Source organism: Sceloporus occidentalis, unplaced genomic scaffold, assembly GCF_023333645.1.
Source record: "Sceloporus occidentalis isolate IW3139 unplaced genomic scaffold, rSceOcc1.0.p SCAF_4, whole genome shotgun sequence".
In the NCBI taxonomy this organism is placed as follows: domain Eukaryota; kingdom Metazoa; phylum Chordata; class Lepidosauria; order Squamata; family Phrynosomatidae; genus Sceloporus; species Sceloporus occidentalis.
The window spans coordinates 104,217,585-104,238,481 of NW_028316984.1; the positions used below are offsets into that span (position 1 = coordinate 104,217,585).

A 20,897-nucleotide genomic window follows, 5' to 3' on the forward strand; every position below is an offset into this window, starting at 1 on the left:
TCCAGTATAACTTTATTTGTGCAACTGCATGTGATAATCATTCATACAATTTCTTGCTATTTTCGCTTTGTGCAATGCTTTAAATGCACTTTCATCTCTCTTTAATGCCAAAATTAACCTCAGTGTGATAAACTCTATAGATTTGAACTGGCCAACAGTAGGCACAAGTCTATGAAACTTCATGCCACCAGCTTCATTCTTTCAGTTAGTCTCAAAGGTGCTACAAATTTATTTATTTATTTATTTATTTATTTATTTATTTATTTATTTATTTATTTCCCACCCTTCTCCCAAGACTGGGACTCAAGAACGGCTGACAACATTAAAAAACACCCTTTTTATACAGTTAAAACATACAAATTCCATTTCCATACAGTTAAAAACATAAAAAATAAAACATTAAAATCCTTTTGCATACTGATTTTCCAGACTAACATGGCTACATCTATAAAGTCTTTAGATGGGACAGGGTGGGAATCAACCATGAAGCAATTATTGGCTCTTATTACCAATCTCTTTATCATAAAGTCCATTCTGGGAAACACAGAATAATGGTAGTCTAGACACATCCCGAAATAATTTTATGCTGTATTCCCCACCTATTTTATGTTTAAGCAATGACAAAGCCAGGGAGCAGAGTCCAGTTTGAACAGCAGTTTCCAGACACTACTGATATCATCTACTTGCAAGCTTCCTTGTAGCTTTTGTGCAGGTAAAGTACTGTGGCACTGAACTGTCAATCAACAGTGGTTGCTACTAATTACAAAGGAATTTAGGTTACTGCCTGATAATGAGTGAGATCACTGGTCCTTCTAGCTCAGTAAACATGCAAAAGGATTGGGTAATTGTGCAGGTTTTCAAATGGGAGACTTTCCCAGACCTGGCTGAGGATGCCAGAGACTGGACTTGAGACATGCCTGTAGAGTATGTGCTTTACCACAAAGTTCTTGCTGCACACCACCCTACTCATCACTAGTGCATATGAAATTCAGAACAACCTCCCAAAAGGGCTTCTTTGAAAATGATCATTTGACAACTAATGGCATCTTTCCTACTGAAATGTTTAACAAAGATGGTCTCAGAATGCAATCACCTCAGATCAATGGAACACATCTGGAAGGCAAATGGAACCGAGAGATGGAATTCTCTGTGGCCCAATAATAATAATAATAATAATAATAATAATAATAATAATAATAATAATAATAATAATTTTTCTATTTCCCGCCTCTCCCTGCGGATCGAAGCGGAATTCCATCGATATCAGCAATACAGTCTACAAAGTACATAACAATTAAAAACATCATCATATAACCACAATACACAATAAAATACAGTACAATACAATACTAGTCAATGCTAGTAAGCCAGCAACATTACAGTAGAGGAAACAATGCTTCTGATTCATCTGTTTTTCCATATAGTCTAAACGGGTGGGAATCTTCACTATAGCAAGTCAGGTGGATATGCCTGCTGGAAGAGATACGTCTTTAATGCCTTCTTAAAGCCTTCTAATGATGTGATGAGATGGATCTCTTCTGACAAGTTGTTCCATAATTTTGGGACCGCGGCTGTGAATGCTTTTTGGGAAGTAGTGACCAGTCTCGTTTTTTTGTATTCCAGCAACTTCTTCCCTGAGGTTCTGAGTGTGCAGGGCGGATTGTGTAGGGAGAGGTGTTCCCTTAAGTAACTCGAGCCCGAGCCATGTAGGGCTTTAAAGGTAATGACCAACACTTTCTATTGCGCCCGGAAGCTAATCGGCAGCCAGTGTAAAGATTTTAGTATTGTTGTAATATGGTCCGATCTTGATGTTTCCGTGACCAATCTTGCTGCAGCATTTTGGATTAATTGAAGCTTCTGAACTTGGTACAAAGGTAGCCCCATGTAGAGCGCATTACAGGAATCTAAATGAGAGGTTACCAGTGCATGCACCACTGCTTCAAGATCTCTCCGAGCCAGGTAGGGGTGCAGCTGGCGTATCAAACGAAGTTGGTACCAAGCACTCCTGGCCACCGCATGCGATGTTAACTGTAGAGATGAGTCCAGGAGCACTCCCAAACTGCGGACTTCGTCCTTTAGGGGAAGTGTGACCCCGTCCAGGACAGGTTGACAAATCTCCCCACTCGGCCCAGGGGTTCCTATTGCAAGTACCTCCATTTTCTCTGGATTCACCCTGAGCTTGTTTTCTCTCATCCAGCCCATTACCGACTCAAGACAGGCATTTAGAGGAGAGATGCCATCCTTGGTCACTGAAGCAATCGGGGACACAGAGAGGTTGAGTTGGGTGTCATCAGCGTACTGATAACACCGCTCCCCATGTCTCCGGATGATCTCTCCCAGGGGCTTCATGTAAATGTTAAACAGCATGGGAGACAGGATGGCGCTTTGAGGGACGCCCGATGTCAACTCCCGCTTATGGGAGCAACTGTCTCCCAGCATCACCATCTGGAATCTTCCCGAGAGATAGGATCTGAACCACTGGGGCGCAGTGCCCCCGATGCCTAAATCCCTCAGGCGTTCCAGAAGGATACCATGGTCTATGGTATCGAAGGCCGCTGAGATGTCCAAGAGCACCAACAGGGTCATACTTCCCCCGTCGATGCCCAGACGGAGATCATCGACCAAGGCAACCATGGCAGTCTCAACTCCGTATCCTGCCCTGAAGCCAGTTTGAAATGGGTCTAGATATTCGGCTTCATCCAAGACCGCCTGGAGTTGGAAGGCAACTGCCCTCTCAATCACCTTGCCCAAAAATGATAACAAAGAGACTGGCCTGTAGTTGTTTCTAATTAGGGGATCAAGGGAGGGTTTTTTCAAGAGTGGTTTAACCACTGCTTATTTGAGTTTGGATGGAAATATCCCCTCCCTAAGACATGCATTAATGATGATTTGAAGTGAGATTACTACTGCATCTCCTCCCTGAACGGTCAGCCAAGATGGGCAGGGATCTAGAGGGCAAGTCGTCTTCCTTACACTTCCAAGCAGCTTGCCCACTTCATCAGTATTAATAAATGTTGCAAAACCAGCAGTATATGGAAAGTGTCATTGATGCCAACCATATATCATAATAAATTATTCCTGTTTGCTTTATTTATTGGCTTGCAAGAAAAAAGAAGAGTAGATACCATTAAGCTTATGGAAAATTCTCAATTTGTGATCAATATTTTATTAATTCTACTTGGTTTCTCCCCATGCAGAAAATGCTCAGGTGGTCATTCAGCTGCTAAATGCCATCCAGTTCCTCTTACACCTACCTTAACATAACTTGTAAGGGAATGGCATTTTTCCAGCACCAAGGCTGCAATACTTATTTGCTGAGACAATGATCCTTCTCTGCAAGATACTATAGCCATTCCAGTTGGGAGTACAGCATGGTATGTGGTTGCAAAAATGTCATTTTATGGACACTTATTAACTCCTCCCAGACTGATACATGTTCCAATCTGTGCTCTTAAACGTATGTGTGTGTGTGCATTAAAGAAAGTATTGAAGTGATGAAGAAAGTAAAGAAAGAAAGAGCAACAAGGAGCATTAATCCAGAGTTTTACAAAGCTGTTGTTATCTCTATTTATACTAACTTTTCTCCAAAGTTGGGACTTAAGGCAGTTTGAAATGAAATGCTAGTACCTGTCTTCTACAGCAGTGGTTATCACACTGTTTTGTGATGCTTTGTCTTTATTGCATTGAGCTCTTTGTACTGCCCCTTTCCAGATCAAGAGTAAACATCACTAACATAAAAAAGGAAAACTGAGATAAATAGGAAACAGGCATATCTACTCCCACCTACCTCACAGCTGTGTGTTCATCTATGATACAAGAATAGCATACTGTACTCTTGTAGCTTGTTGAATATGGTATGAATCAGTGGGGTCCCTGTGGTTGGTGTCACATGGTGTGGGGGTGCAATGAGTGGAGGCAGCGAGGGGCAGACTGTCCCACTGCCCACCCTCCCTCTCTCCCTCTCACTGCCTGGCTAGCCTGTCCCCCAGCTGGGCCACTGCCAACTAGCAAGACTGCTGCTGGGAAGGGTGCTTCAGCCTCTGGCAGCCATTCAGGGTCTGGGACAGAAGCTCAGAGGAGCAGCCACACTGGACACCCAACAAAAGGCACTGCCTCCCCAACAGCCCCCACTGCTAGGATAGGCAGTGCTGTGGCCTCCAGAGGCCTCACTGGAGTCTCGCACAGCTGCCAGATAAGTGAGAAAAGAACTAAACTCACTGAGTGTACATCCCCTCTCTGGTGCAGGTCACACACCCCACATCATCCTAATGACGGCACTGCTATGCTATGTCCCCAGAAAAGTATTGAGTTGACCCACTACTATTTTCTACTATATTTCTAGTCATCATATTGAATATTAATAGCATCTCCAGAAATGAAAGATATCTGAATGAGACAGGTCATTCAAGCAGAAATGCCATTCAAGAATAGCTTAAGCTATTCTTACTCATTTCTGAAGCAGAAAGATGTCTTCCCCTCTTCCCTTACTAATAAATACATCCGTATCGCCAATTAAGCAATGCAGCAAATGTCACAATCCAAATAACTTAGGTTTACACATTAGGACAAAAATGGTCAATCTGTGGTCCAACAGTTGTGGTTCAATTGCAAAGATCATCACATTTTAATAGTTAATAAAGTCACTGAAAAGTAGAAATACTAACATAAAAGTATCTCTTTTTTTAAAAAAAAGCAGAGGGGAGGCATAATTACTGGAAATACAATATGAGCCCCATATCTGTGGGATTGGTATCTGTGGTTTCACTTGCCCACGTCTGAAAAATATGTTCTTTCTAGGAATCTCTAGGTCCTCCAGCATGACTCTATGGTCAACTTTCAACGGAAGTCATTCATTTCAATATAATTCAATATAATTCACTATTGTTTTTTTGAGTTTTTCAGGCTATGAAGCCGTTGTTCTAGAAGAGTTTATTCCTGATGTTACATGAGCAGCTGTGGCTGGCATCTTCAGAGAATGCTGGAATGGAAGAGAGTGAGGTATATATACTTTTGGTTGAGAGGAGATGATTTGCATGTTAATCTGTGTATTGTTCTGTTTTTGAACGGCAAGGCCTACAAGGTGTCCATTTACTTAATGATCCATTATCTGCTGGAAATCTCCTTACCCTGGGTGGTTTTCATTTGCATTTGCTGGGTCCTAATTTTAGTGTTTTTCAGGACTGGTGGCCAAACTTTTTTTACTTTTGTTTTTCCTGTTGAAATTGTCCAGGTGTTTATGGATTTCAATGGCTTCCCTGTCCATTCTGACCTGATAGTTGTTGGCATGATCCAGACTTTTAGTGTTTCCAAACAGCATTTTATGCCTAGGTGGTTTGTAACATGTTCTGCTACTGCCGATTTTTTTTGGCTGACCCAGTCTACAGTGTCTCTCATATTCCTTGATTCATGCTTGAACACTGCATTTGGAAGTCCCTATGTAGACTTGTCCGCAGTTGCACTGTAAACGTTTGCACCTGTGAGAGGGTTTCTCCTTCACTAAGCACAGCATTTGTTGGATTTTCTTGGTCAGTTTGTAGACCATTTGTAGGTTGTGTTTCCTCACCAGTTTCCCTATTCTGTCTGTAACTCCTTTGATGTATGGTAAAAAATACCTTACCTTTGGGTTGTTTGTCTTCACTCCTATGGGTTTTTCCGGGTCTGGCAGCCCTTCTGATGTCTGAGCTGGAGTAACTATTAGCCTGTAGACCTCAGTCTAGGCGTTTCAATTCATCTTCCAGGAAGTGGGGGTTCACAGATCCTTTTTGCCCAGTCTACCGGTGTTTTTATTGTGCTTCTTTTTTGTCCTGGGTTATGGCTGGAGTTCTTGTGTAGGTATTGGTCAGTGTGTGTAGGTTTTCCATATACTGTGTGGCTCCACCATTGGTTTAGTTTGCAGATAACCTGGACATCCAAGAATGGCAATGTTTCTTTCTTTTCTTTTTCCATCATGAATTGGATGTTTGAGTGGATGTTGTTCAGATGGTTCAACAACAGAGTCAGATCTTCTTCTCCATGGCTCCAGATGGTGAAAGTGTTATCTACATATCTGAACCATGTTGCAGGCTTTTTTGGTACTGTTTGCAGGGCTTGCTTTTAAAAATGTTCTATGTAAAGGTTTGCTATTACAGGGATCGAAGGGCTTCCCATGGCTACCCCATCTCTCTGCTCATAGAATCCATTGTCCCACTGGAAGTAGCTTGTAGTGAGGCAATGTTCGAACAGGGTTTTGATGTCTTCAGGAAAAATTTGTTGGATGAGTGCCATGGTGTCCATTATGGGGACTTTGGTGAACAAAGAGACCACATCAAAACTGATTAGTATGTCTATTGGTATGAGTTCGAGGTTGTTGATTTCTTCTATGAAGTGAGTTGAGTCCTTGATGCAATGGTTTAAAATGTGTGGCCAGAAACTTAGCCAAGTCATATGTGGGGGATCCAATGGCACTCACTATGGGTTGGAGTGGAATGGAATCCTTGTGGATCTTGGGAAGTCCATACAATCTTGGTGGGAGAGCCTCTGATTTGCATAAACTTTGGCATGTGGTTGGTGGAACTGAGCCCTAGTGGTGCAGCGGTTAAATGCCTGTACTGCAGCCATTCAGTCACAAACCATAAGGTTGCGAGTCAATACCAGCAAAAGGGCTCAAGCTCGACTCAGACTTGCATTCTTCCGAGGTCGCTAAAATGAGTACCTAGATTGTTGGGGGCAATTAGTTTACAATTTGTAAACCGCTTAGGGAGTGCTTAAGTGCACTGATAAGAGGTGTAGAAATTTGCTTGCTATTGCTATTGGAATTGAGTTTTTGATCAAGGAGTTTGTTTTCCTGGTGATTTTGTTGCTTGGGTCTTGTTTCACTTTTTTGTATATTGCAGGATCCAGGAATTCCTTGATTTCTTCTGTTTCTATGATTACTCTGGCATTGCCTTTGTCTGCTAGAAGAATGATGATTTCTGGGTCCGAATTGAGGTCTTTGAAAGTTCACTATTATTTGCAGTTTTGCTTTTGCATAGTAAGTCTGGGAACATATCCCCACGCAGATATGGGGTGGTCATACTGTATATTAAATATGCCTTAATAAAAATCTGTACGTTTGTGAGCATCTTGGTAAGTTGCTTCATAAAACCAGATATCATGGTCTTTCAGAGTCATTTCATTCATTAAGTTCTTTATTGGCTTACCTGAGTTTATCTGCTACGAAGATCACTCGCCGTTCCAGTAAGAGGGAAGCAAAGATCCTGATGATCTGTCGAATACTCAGACATTTGAAAAGACATTCAAAGTCCACATGTTCCAGACGAGAGTCCATTGGCCGCCGAAGCTCTATCACCTGAATGAATTCCACAAACATAAATCATGCCCCAACTAGACTGGTTTTCATGTGGATATTAGGATGATCTTGGATTGATTATTATGTGTTTAAAAGTGAAGGAAAAATATTTCGCAAAACATCTGCTTCATATAGTTGCCTTGAGAATCAATATATTTTGCAACACTTTTCTTATGGCCACTCATACCCTTCTCACATGATCAAAGAATGCCAAGGTACAGAGAAAGAGAAGTGGCTTTCTCCATGCCTCTCTGTATACCACTGTAGCACTTCCATTCTCCTTCCAGAGGTGATAGTCATAAAAGGTTACCTTTTGCCAAATGGATTTTTCCATTGCAACTGTCTCCCTCAGGAAGAGAACAGAAGTGCTTCAACAACATAAAGAGAGAAAGCTGCTTCTGTTTCTCTGCATCTTGGACTTCTTTTGTCATGCAATAAGGTCTCCCATGTGTTAATTTGGGTAACATGCACATTCATGTTCAAGTCAGAGAAATACCGGGGTGACCGAAGTGCAACCCTGTTCTTTTTGTTACTCTTAGGCTCTTTTTGTAATTCTTCCTTCTTTGTAACTACCTTCTCTCCCCCTGTCCCCTAAAAGAGGAAAGGCCAAACTGCCTCTTCTAAAAGCCTACAGGAACAACTATTCACCTTTGAAATAGGTTTCCGGAGACTCTCTGCACTATTAAACATTAAAAAAAATACCCATTGTTCAAAACCATGAGTGGAATTTTGGGTATTTTGTGTTTGGGATGTTTGTGACATTTTTGGTGGTTCATGCAGCCCAGAGATGATTCCAGGGGTAGGAAAGTGGCTCCCAGACATGACACAGTTATCCACCCTCAATGTATGCTTTGATTTGGATTTCCTGCATGGCAGGGGGTTGGACTGGATGGCCCTTGCAGTCTCTTCCAACTCTATGATTCTAATATATGTGCATAGTACTGTAAATTTTTCCTTAACCATCCTTGGCATGAATCTGATATATGAACTGTCTTATGAAGCTGAATTCAAAAGATGAAAGAGACGTTCACTTCATGATTTATACATTACAACATAAAAAGAGTTAGTTCACATCTTACTAATCCAGATATTATCTCTAACTTTGCTAGCCTGGTTTCTATAACAAAAGATCTCTCTCTCTGAATGAGAGAGACACATCATTCAGAGTTCCTGTAGTTTTTAATGACCGAATATAGACAGAGGTACAACATATTCTAGAGTACAGAACTATCTAAGCTCTTGTGACAACTTCTAATTCCATCCTTCCTGCCTTGTATGACTTCAGCCTTCCTGGTTTAACAATGAAGGAATCAGTCAAAGAAAAAAACACCTTGAGACTGACTGTCGGTTTGCTGACCTTGTGATAAAGCCTGTCAACACTATATTTTTACAGGGAAAACCAAGAGGCCTTGAAGTACAGTGGTAAACTGTTAAGCAAATATAGCTTACATTTCCAAGAGCTCTCTCCCTCCTCCTCTCTCACACACAAACACACAGAAATCTAACGAAATGGTTTACAAATGGAAATTACCATTACTTTAAAAAAAAACTTGTTACAAGGGTGTTATCTCCAGAATTGTGACAACTCTGTGAGATCTACTTCCTGTCTCCCTATGTTTACTGTTTGCAAGAGTGGCTGTGCTTGGTAGCATTTTACTCCATGGTTTAACATTTCTTTTTACCTCATTTCCAGCTCCAGGCAGGAAAGTCTTGACTTTGATGGTCTTTCCAGGTGCAGGGAAAGGAGACTCCATCAGACTTCGCATAAATGGGTAAACCAGTGCAGCAGATATTCCTCTCCTCCTTTCAACTTCATCCAGTATCTGATCCATCACAGCCAAATGTGAAAGAGAAGACAGATATCATATACTGCATTAGAGGCATAGAGAAACGTTTGTCTGTTTGCATTCTCTTGGGGGATAATCTGTTAAAAAGCCCTCATTCAAGAGTGGGTGAGGCAAGAGGATGAAGTGGGCAGAGTCATCTCCCCCCCACACACCTTTCCCACCTAAAAAGACAAAAGTAACAAGCTGTTTCTGACCCAAATCTGCACATTATCAGAGAGCTCTGGAAATTAAGCCCAGGGCATCATGCATGCATTGGCCACTCCCAGCTGTATTGCCTCTTCTCATCCTAAATACTAGTAAATATATGTCAGTTCCGAATGACATATATTTTTACGCAGGGTAGAATCCTTTTGGTGTCTTACGCGTGTGTAAGTTTCTCTATGGAAACAGTTAGACATATTTGACCTATACACAATATAAGCATTCAGCTCAAAGTAGCAGAAACAAAGGGGCTCAACAGATGGGCAGCTCCGTGCTGCCCCTCTTTGCCCCGCATCATTGCCGCAGCAACCAAACAGCATGACAACGATGCGCTCCCTCCCGGGAGGAAAACAAAGCTGTCAAAAGCAGCTTCCTGGAAGCAGTGTGACTGGTGCGTGCACGCCGATCGCGTCACTTCCTGCCAGTGCCATTTGGGCACTGTGTGAAGCTCATGTCATCATGACACCACCCGTGTGGATGGTGGTGAGTGATGATGGTGCCGTCCTCGCAAACTAGGGCTGCTGGACATGTAAATGCCCAGCCTCATCTAGCCCTAGTTTGCGGCGAGGACGCCACAAAATGCCTGTCTGTATTGGGCCAAAATTGGGAATGTCAATGCGCATACAATTGTGTATGCATTCACATATTCAGGTATACCATCTGTTCCACATTAAGCTGTATATTTCATTACACATTAGGCTGCAAACATTGCCATTCAACACAAAGATTACGGAGTACAATCAACACATTATTTCACTTGTAGGGGTTTAAAGTATACAAGGATCTCAGTTATGGCCTAACAGATAAGCACTTTCCAATTTTCTTTTTTAGAAATGGCAACTCTAGCACTGAAGTCCTTCAATTAATAGAAACAGAAACAGTAAGTACATTTCTATACCACTTATCAGTGCACTTAAGCACTGCCTAAGTGGTTTACAACGTGTAAGCTAATTGCCCCCAACAAGCTGAGTACTCATTTTGGAAGGATGCCAGGCTGAGTCAACCCGAGCGCCTGGCTGGTACTGAACTCTGAACCTTGTGGTTTATGAATGAGTGGCTGCAATACAGGAATTTAACCACTATGTCACCAGGGCTCTTTGATAACAGATCCTGTCCAGAATTTCTTCTTTATGAAGGGCAGGCCCCAGTATTCCATCTGAACAAGAACTAGACAAGGCAGGCTTCCTCAAATACAAGAATGGTGAAAAAAAAATATTTCTGGAAAGCCAGCTTCACAACTCTGTAAAAGTATGACAAGCATGGCAAAACAGTAAAATGTTCCCAATTCTCTTTCCCAATTTGACAATTCAGTTGTATGAACTGGCAATAGGATTTTATTTCATTCATTCATTCATTCACTCATATAATTGGTCTCTAACTGCGGATTCAAACTGGGGCTGCAGGGATCAGGCCCTTTATTTACTGAGCCTTTGTTATTGTTATTATTATTATTATAGTTTATTTCTAAAGCACTGTAAATGTACATAGCATTGTATTGGGGTTTGAGTATTGGACTATGACTCTGGAGACCAGGGCTCAAATCCGTGCTCTGTCATGGAAACCAACTAACTGACCATAGGCAAGTCACATTCTCCCAGTCTCAAATGAAGGCAAAAGCAAACCCCTTCTGAACAAATTTTGCCAAGAAAGTCCCATGATAAAGTCACCTCAGGGTTGCCATAAGTCACAAATTACTTGAAGGCACACAACAATGACAAGTAGTTCACAGGAAAAGTGTTATTGGCTTTATCTTTGCTGCATTGTAAACAACTTAGATTACAGCCAAAGTGAAGCACTGCAGCTGCTCAGTCCAGTTAGACCAGGTGATCTGGAGCGAAATAAAAGTCCTGGCTGATCTTAAATAACTATTATTAGGTTTGGTCTCTCAGTGAGACCAACTCAACCAGAACAGTAATGATTCTTGTGCCTTGTCTCACCCTTCTTCTTTTCCTCAAGACTGCCACCATTTATGGCTCTCTGGCTCTTCCAACTATCCAACTGAAGGCCTGACCCTGTAAGACACTAGCAGTAAATTCACTTTTATTATTCTTGGGTTTTGAATCTTCCTGGTATCTTCTGTCTAGGTAAATGATAGACTGAAACACTACAGAAACATATGATGGGATGTACTGAAGAACCGAGGTGTCTAGGAATGTGCAACAACTGTTTCAACTACGAATCTAATTTCAGGAATTAATTCAATATGCATGATTATGAACATTTGAAATTTTGATGCACATATTCAAGCAAACAGTGGTTATTTTAATTCATGATTTGCATTATTTTAAAGCAAAACCTACCACTGTATTACCAAAAAGGGATTAATATCTTGGATTTGCCTTGATTTATATTCAAGATCCCATGACATAGGTCCAAAACACACTGCAGAAGTAAGCCAGTTTGAGACTGCTTTAAGTGCCCTGGCTCAATGCTGGGGAATTCTGGGAACTGTAGTTCTATAAGATATTTAGCCTTCTATGTCACAATAATCTACAGTTCCCAGGATTCCCTAGCAATGAGCCAGAGAAATTAAAGCAGTCTCAAACCGGATTATTTCTGCAGTGTGTTTTGGACCATAGTGCCAAGACCAGAATTTTCTTATACTTTATTGTGTCTTATTATCTGTTTCAACTTTTCTTTCCCCGTACCCCAGATGAAGCTGCAGTGAAATAGGTAATGCCCATGCCATATAGCAACATCAGACAGAAAACAGAGAGAAATTTGCTTTCAAGATCTGTTTTCTGTGATTTTCAATAATAACATTTTGCTTTTGTTTCAGCTTTAAAAAATTGTTCAGTTAACAATTTTTGAGATAACCATGAGGTTATTGCAATCACCTATTTAGTTTCAGAACTTTTAGAAAAAGAAATAAGCAGAACAAAATGTCCCTGTAGCAAATTCCTTTGAAACATGATTTATTTCACTCTTAAAGTTAAACAAATTACCTCTTTCTGTGTCCTTTGTGTCAATGTGTAGCCTAACGTAAACAACACTCCCAGGGCTTGGCTTGCACCATCACACCTTCTGTCAATGTCACAAATCAGGTTTGGCATTTGCTGACCTGCAGCCATGCAGCCGTTTTCTCAGCTGATCCAAAGAATTACTTTCCACTTATTTGCTTGAGAACTACAGTATTTCTAAGATGAACTGGTAGATCCTAAAACCAGTTAATGCAACAGCACATATATAGATAGCACTTTTACTTTACCAAAACAAACAAACAAAAGTCTTAAGAAACCACATCCCTTTTATTTGCATAGCATCCCTGTGTTCTAGCAGTGAAAAAACAACCTGGAGATAATAACCTGCCCAAAACCATAAGCTTTGTGCTACTGCAATTGCTTTGTATGTCAATCTCTGGCTACTCTCTCTAAAAGGATCATGTAACAGATGTGGAGAAAGATTTCTCTACAAGGCCACTGAGAAATGCTGCCATTCAAAGTAAATAACACTGAGCTCAATGGACAAATAATCTTCCTGTATAACATATGTCAAGAACAGAGCTGAGTAAAGTCCCTTTTTTGGATCAGAGCTCCCAGAATCTCCCAGCTAGCATAAGCACTGGAGGATTACGGAAATTGCTATCCAAGATATAACCTTTCCAAGCTCTAGTTAAGACTATTCAGTGGCACATTTATCTGTAGCAAATGTGGCATTTAAATCCAGGCCTCACAAATCCAAGTCCACTAAAACAAATATACCTCTTGTATGAAATACTATATTTTCCATCTCTCTGCTGTGACACAAGGATAAATGTTCTGAGAAAAACCTCTCTCACATATTCCATTTAGTCAACCTTAGCAGAACAAAAACATTATCAAAATGAGGGACAAGTGAAACATTCATTCAGGCATATGCAGCAACAGCAGAAACAGTTCAAATTCCCTTTAAGTAAGCAAATTGTATCTTGAAAGCTTCTTTATATTTCAAAACTTTTATTTGATATAGGAGAATATCTGTGGGACTGTCAACATTTGCTGAGAGTCTGTCAAAATGCCCAGGCTTTACAGGTATTTCTGTTGTTTCATTAGCCCGAGTAAGTGGTTTATTGTTAAGTTACTTATTATTTCCATTAACTTCTGCATAAGAAACATTAACCCTTTTGCAAAACTGGTCTCCTTCTGAACCATCTCCACGGTTGTACAGACATAAGAAGGAACCATATGTTGTCAGCCCATGACAGCCTATGATAGAGGTATGTGATCTTAATCTCTCCATCCAATCCACCCACCCCAGGTCTCATTTTGTGGTGCCTTATCCTCCTTTGTGGTTAAGACACATGTGGGCACCCTGATTAAAGACCATCCCTCCATCCCAATTGCCACTTCTGTGGCCTCAGAGGGAGGGAAGAAGAGACAAGAGACTTAATCCCCTCCTCCATTGCCATCCTTTTGTGTCATGTCTTAACTAGATTGTAAGCCTGACCGCAGGTAACTGATTTGCTGTTCTTTTATTTGTAAAGCACCATGTACAGGGATGGTGCTATATAAGCAAACAATAATAATTACTGACCGTAGGACTACAACTCTAGAGTCCAGGGTTCAATTCCCTGCTCAGCCATGGAAACCCATTGTGTGACCTTGGGCCAGTCACATACTTTCAGCCCCAGATAACTCCATGATAGTTTGAAAATGACTGAAGGCAGACAACAACCAAAAAATTATGGGGTTTTCTTGGTACGATTTGTTCAGAGGGGGTTTCCCCTTACCTTCCAAAAGTGTTGATGATATCTTTAATCTATGTGCAGGAGAGGGAGGGAGGGAGGGGGAGAATGAGAGACAGAAAGAGAAACAGCCTAATCTAACAGATCTCATATATACAACCATCATGCATATGGAATTATCTTTTCTTTGTGGATGTCTGTGCATAGTGAACTTTCTATACTGTCATCTTGATATTTTATTTTAGCATTGTAGTGGCAGTATGTGGAACAGGACCTGGAAACAATAGGAGAGGCCATATGGAATGAGAGATTTCCAAGTCTGACATCATTCTTTTGGGTGTGCAGATACTTCTTGTTGCACAGGCCACAAAACAATCTCTCTTGGGGATTAATGGAAGCTGAATATGGAGGCAGTATAGACTACGAGGATTAGATATGCATTGGCTGAATATCCAACAGTCAGGAAAAGGAAGTTGTGCAGGCATTCCCTATATCTGGCAGTAAACAGATAGTGGGTTAGTGTTATTCTGGCCCATCATTTCAGGCTTATGAACCAAGAATTACAGCTCAGCCAAAAGTACCTTTTAAAAAACAATAAGGAAAGTGGGGGAGAGAGAGACAGAGAGTGTGTGCTCCAATATTTACAGACACAGATGTTTTTCAAATCTAGATGTTATTTCAGACACAGAAGTAATAAAGCATTCTTTGATAAAACCAGTAACAGAGATCATCTGTCCTACATGGTAATTCTAAAATACTGTGTCCTGTTATCACCTGTAAAGCAAAGAATACTTCTCCTTGATTCAAGTAGAAAGGTTCTCTATGAGCAGCAAACACAAAGTCAGTGCAAAAAGAACAGCTTACCTTGGAAAACAAGTCAAAGCAACCCAGGCGGCTGATGACACAATATACTTCAGGTAAGCGCGGACCTTTTCCACTTGGCTGACAACCAAAAAAAATTAAAGAAAGAAAAAGAAAGGAGGATTGAATTGCCATTTATTGATATAATTCCTTTCTTCACCTAATGAGTCACTCTTGAGGAAATTATGGCCTGTTACAGACTGCCAAAATAAAGCTGCTTCGGGTCTCTTTGGAGGTATGCTATTTAAATGATGCATGGGTCCTAAGAGTCCAGAGGTCGCGCCAAAGCCACACTCCATTCCTAAGCACTGGAGGGCAGCTTTGGTGCAGCTTCCGGATTCTTAGGATGCATGCATCATTTAAACAGCATACCTCCAAAGAGACCCGAAGCAGCTTTATTTTGGCAGTCTGGAACAGGCCTTCCTTACTCTTTTTCCTAAGGAATGAAATGCAAGGCATGAGGAATGTTTATCCACTTTATTGATCACTACATAATGGACACATATTTCTGGCATCATGCCAAAGCAATGTTAAAAAAAGGGACACTTAATTTTAGCGTCAACAGCTCATACTTTTCTTTTTACCATAGTACATGAAATGAAGACACCATGACCACATATGAAGAAGTCTGGGAATAAGAACTCAACGGTTTTCAATATGTTAGTACTGTGGAGCACACTGTGGTTGAAACTGCTATCTTAGATCTTCCTAATGAGTTACCATGCTGAGTCCATTATGAACCTGGGCTCCATGATGTGGTTCTTACATAGCAATAGCAACAGAAACAGCAATAGCACTTACATTTCTATACCTCTTCACAGTGAACTAAGCACTCTCTAAGCAGTTTATAACATGTAAGCCAATTGCACCCAACAAGCTGGGTACCTATTTTACCGACCTACAAAAGTCTGAGTCAACGTGGAGCCCTGTGGGATTAAATTCACAACGTTGTGGCTACAATACCAGCATTTAACCACTGTGCCACCAGGGCATAGTAGAAGGCATCTAGGAAAAATTCAATATAACAAGACTGATCGTAGTAAACAAGCCATGCCTCAAGCCGATTGACCTTATCGTCACTATTCTGAAGAATTTGTGCAGACCAGTGGTTCTCAAACATTTTACCCTTGTGACCCCTTTTATATATGTGAACACTCCTCCCTATTTAATATAGAGTTAGGGTGGAGATGGTGGCACAGGGCAGTGGTGAGCCCAGGCACATGCTCTGCTCCAGCAGTTCTCAGGAAGCAGTGAGTTTGTACTGGTCCTCCTCGGCTGGCTCATCCAAAATGCCATTTGTTTGGGAGCAAAGCCATTGAGGCTGCTTCTCCTCTGCCTCTCAGGGGCCCAGCCAGAAGCAGGTGATAGCAGCAGCCCCTAGCAAGAGGTGTAGCTGGCCTCTCCACTGCCCAGGACTATCATAGACGTTGGCTCTCCTTCAACCGCTGTGCACCTAGGGCCCACTGGACTAAGCAAGCACATTGGCTGAGGCTGCAGCAATGTCTTGTTCTAAAAACTGGGGAAGTGACAGGACAGGTGGGGCGGGGGGGGGGGGGAGAAGTAGCATCTTAGGATGGGTCCTGCCAGAAGCTATGATCCAGTGAACCTCCCCGTTCTCCTCTTCCTCAGTCAGAAGTGGCTATGCCAAGCACCCTCCTTGCCTTTCCCTTTCCCTCCAGGACAAAAAAGGTTTGGAAAGCAAAGGTGGTGGTGGATGAGGAAGGATCGGGACTTCCAAGTCTCACACTCCTCTTCAGTGACTCTCATGCACCCCACAGGAGACCCATTCCACAGTCTGAGAAGCACTGGTGTGAACATTCCCTCATTACGTGTGTAAAGTAGAAGAGTGGTGTGCCTTGGGCTCCTGTTGATCACATGGTCTTCTTTAAGGATGTGTGGGATATAACTCTAATCCAAAAAAATTTTTTTTAAAAAATCCCCCCCCCCCCCCCAATAATAGGCATGACCCAATGGGTTCTTCCACAGATGGATCTGCTTCTGTCAGCAATACTGGGAAAGAAGCAGTTCTTTTTGCCTCTGATGCTTCCTACATACTCACCAAAATGAATTCTGTGAGTTAAGAAGCAATCTAGAAACACTTAGGTACTGTGAAAGAATACATGTTGTGGACAAGAACATTCAACCAGTGGGTGTCTGCTGGTGCTGTATTTCAAGAGCCAAAATGGCCCTTGTATATCAAAACAGATCTTATATAATAATAATTTAATTTGTTTTATTTATAAACCACTATTCCAAAGATCATAGCGGTGAACAGCAAGTAAGCTAATTAGCAAGTAAGCTAATTTGCCCCTAACAGTCTGGGTACTCATTTTAGCGACCTCAGAAGGATGCAAGCCTGAGTCAAGCTTAGGTCCTTTTGCTGGTCTTGAACTCGCAACCTTGTGGTTTTGAGCGAATGGCTGCTGTGATGTCCTGCCAGGACTGATTGAAACTTTCCCCTGCATTTTCTTTCATTTTGGTTCAGGCCATAGTATGTTTAGTGTAGAAAAGTTCTTTGTATTAGTTTGTGGGAGGAGCTGTAGGATTCCCCTGCATTATTTCCAGGTTTGGTTTGCCCTTTCCCAGCATGCTCTGTTGTAGCTGGAAGCCTTTAGTTGGGAGCAGTCTTTGCTGTGAGCAGGCAGAGAGCTGTCTTTTTGGTGGCAAACAGGCCCAGACAGCCGGAAAGGGCATTTCTTACACTTTAGCCAAATCAGTTACCAAGTTAGCCATTTTAGTTACTATCAGCAAGAAAATAGAGGAATTCAGGAGCTGAAAGACCCTGCACCAGTTTCATTGAGTGAGGAGAGCAAACTAACATCAGACCCAGAAAGATGACAACCTGAAGATTGCTGAAACTGTAAAGTACCTTTTGTTTAGAGCTGGGGAGGAGAAAACTCTTTATTTTGTCCTTTAAATTAAATTTCCCCCCTTTTGAACTTTACATTCAGCTTCAGAGCCTTTTTTGGGTAGAAGAGTTTGATCTCACCAGGGTATCGGTGTTGCACACCCAAACCAGGGTATCGGTGTTGCACACCCAAACCTGCCACCACCTTTAGTTGGGTGTGTCTTCATAGTGTAAGAAATCCTGGCGGCCATTGCCGCTTCCGGCCTGTCAAAGAGAGTCCCAGTGCAAGGCCCTGCATTGAAGCAAAATCCCAAGATTTGCATAGAAGGAGAAGAAGACTCTGTGGTTATAAAAGGGGAAAAGGTTGGCGGCCATTTTGGAGCCATTTCTTCTTGCAGAGTCCAGAGCACATGGTTGGCGGCCATTTTGGAGCCATTTCTTCTTGCAGAGTCCAGAGCACATGGTTGGCGGCCATTTTGGAGCCATTTCTTCTTGCAGAGTCCAGAGCACATGGTTGGTGGCCATTTTGGAGCCATTTCTTCTTGCAGAGTCCTGAGCACATGGTTGGCGGCCATTTTGGAGCCATTTCTTCTTGCAGAGTCCAGAGCACATGGTTGGCGGCCATTTTGGAGCCATTTCTTCTTGCAGAGTCCTGAGCACATGGTTGGCGGCCATTTTGGAGCCATTTCTTCTTGCAGAGTCCAGAGCACATGGTTGGCGGCCATTTTGGAGCCATTTCTTCTTGCAGAGTCCTGAGCACATGGTTGGCGGCCATTTTGGAGCCATTTCTTCTTGCAGAGTCCTGAGCACATGGTTGGCGGCCATTTTGGAGCCATTTCTTCTTGCAGAGTCCTGAGCACATGGTGGGCGGCCATTTTGGAGCTATTTCTTCCTGCAGAGTTTTGAGCACATGGTCGGAGGCCATTTTAGTTCTACTTCTTCTTGCAGAGTTCTGAGCACATTATCAGCGGCCATTTTAGAGAGAACTTTTTCCATTCAAGTATATGGATAGAGTTTTATGAAGAGATTTATGTGTGTTTTATGTTTGTTCACGTTGAAAGCCTGAAGAAAGGAGCTAGAAGACTCTTTAACTCACTCCAGGTCTGGCTGTGCTGAAGTAGCATAAGAGTGGTGACAGTAGGAAAGCGGAGCAGTAGCAGGCTGTAAGTAAAATCAGCACTACACCATTTGTCCTCTTCATCCTTGCTGAGTTGTTGCGTCGGCAACTAGGACCAGCCAGAATGGATAGGCTTTCTGAAGAACTAGCACATGGACACACACATGACACTCGTTCTCTTAGGGACAGACACCCGACTGAGAAGGCCCTAAAACTGCTGTTAAAAGAGGAAAGTCACTTAAGTGTGAAAGAACTGAAAGCTTGGAAGAGTTTGCAACATGCCATGTCCTTTCTGTCAGCAGTCTGCGACTCAGAAGACATGCAAAGAAGAGAGCTTGCCCAGCAATCCAGTTTCCTAAAGTGGAAAGAAGTGGTGAATAAAAGGATCCAAACCATTAACAATCCTGATGCAGAATCCAGACTAAAACAGTTCCTGGAAGAAGTCGCGGATAAAGAAAAGGAATATAGCGCAGTTTTGGACACAGTCAAGTTCCGGCTGCAGAGCTTAGAAGTTAATAAAGAGAGTGAAAAGTCCCCTGCCAGCAGTGCCAAGTCCAGCAGAGGAATATACCCAGGGAAGCCTCAAAGTACAAAGAGGTCAAAAACCTGTCACACCAGCAGGTCTTCTTCCCACAGGCATGGTTCCCACTCCAGTAAAGGTGGTAGTGGCAGTTCTTCTTCGCATGCTAGCTGGAGTTCGTCTATGGTAGCCCAGCAATTCAAAGTAGAAAGGATGAAATTAAAGTTTGAAATATTGCATGCCGAATCAGAGGCAGCAATGGCCAGTGAAGAACTTACCTTTTCTCATAAAGAGGTTGATTTAGAAAAGCAAGAAGCTGCCCTCAAAGCAGAGCAAGAAAAGCAAAAAGCTGCCCTTAAAGCAGAACAAGAAAGGCAAAAACTTGCTATTAAGAATGAAAAGAAAGTTCTTCTCAAGGCTAAGGAGGCTTCATCACTGTCCATAAAGGCCAGGATTTTAGCCAAGACCTTCCAGGATGATCTGAGTGAAGAAACCGTGAGGTTGCTTCCTACACAAGAGCCTAGAGACAGGATGTCTACCTTGTTCTTTGTGGATGAGAGCTCCCCACAGGATCCAGTGGTCAAGTCACCTCCTAACTTAGATGCTAGCAAGACACAATTGCTTGCCGTTCCATGGCTTCAGCCTACAGAAAAATCTGTCTGCAAAGAAAAGATTATCCATTTTGACTGTCCACCTATAAATATGGCAGTCAATGAACTCTTTGGAGACCAGAAGCCCATGGCGGGGAGCCAAATTCCCAGCCATGCTAGCGTAGCCATTCAGCAAGCCCTGGCTGCTGAAGCTCCCAAGACTTACAGGCCTAGAGAATCTATGGACTTGTCTGCCAGTCAAGCTGATTTGCCAACTAAAAGGAGTCCACGCTTCTTCCAGCCTGCAGAGACAATTCCCACCTTCATGGAGTCTTGTTCACCACTGATGTTTATAACTCCCAGGAAGGACCTTAGAGACAAGGGAATCCAGAAATTCTCAGACCTTCCTGAAGACTTTAGCTTATGGAAGGTAACTTTTCAGAGAGCCATTAGAGATTTGAAACTGCAAGCAGATGAGGAGCTCACCTTACTCATGGCATGGTTGGGCCCCAACTCATCCCTTCAGGTCCAGAGAATCTACGCAGCCTACGTGTCAGATCCAGTTAAGGCGTTGCAGACAGCGTGGAACAGATTAGAAGAGCAATATGGTTCATCAACAGAAATAGAAGCATCGTTACTAAACCGGCTTTATAAGTTCCCAATCCTCAAGTCAAAGGACTACCGTCAACTTTGGGACTTAAGTGATCTTTTAGTTGAACCTTTAGTTGGGTGTGTCTTCACAGCTGCAGTACAGGCATTTAATCACTGCGCCACCAGTTTTGTGTACCAAAGGTATTTATCTTAGCTTCCAATTAGAACAAAGAAGAATACACACACACGCACACATATATATAAACTGGTTCTTAATTCCATTGTTAAGGGTCTTTCAAAATATCTTCTTCAGAGAATACCTTGGTGATCAA

At 42.2% G+C, this 20,897-nt stretch overlaps 1 protein-coding gene across 4 annotated transcripts in view; it reads right to left on the minus strand.

Annotated features, from left to right (window-relative positions):
- Window positions 1-20,897, minus strand: part of LOC149314445 (DENN domain-containing protein 2B-like) — a 228,540-nt gene that overhangs the window by 23,564 nt on the left and 184,079 nt on the right. For all 4 annotated transcript variants that reach the window (XM_089521130.1, XM_089521132.1, XM_089521129.1 and 1 more), the window contains 3 exons: window positions 14,903-14,980; window positions 9,010-9,150; window positions 7,179-7,327 (listed from right to left, as the gene is read on the minus strand). In XM_089521130.1, the coding sequence (XP_089377256.1) occupies window positions 7,179-7,327; window positions 9,010-9,150; window positions 14,903-14,980 (368 nt within the window). The remainder of the gene's footprint in view (window positions 1-7,178; window positions 7,328-9,009; window positions 9,151-14,902; window positions 14,981-20,897) is intronic.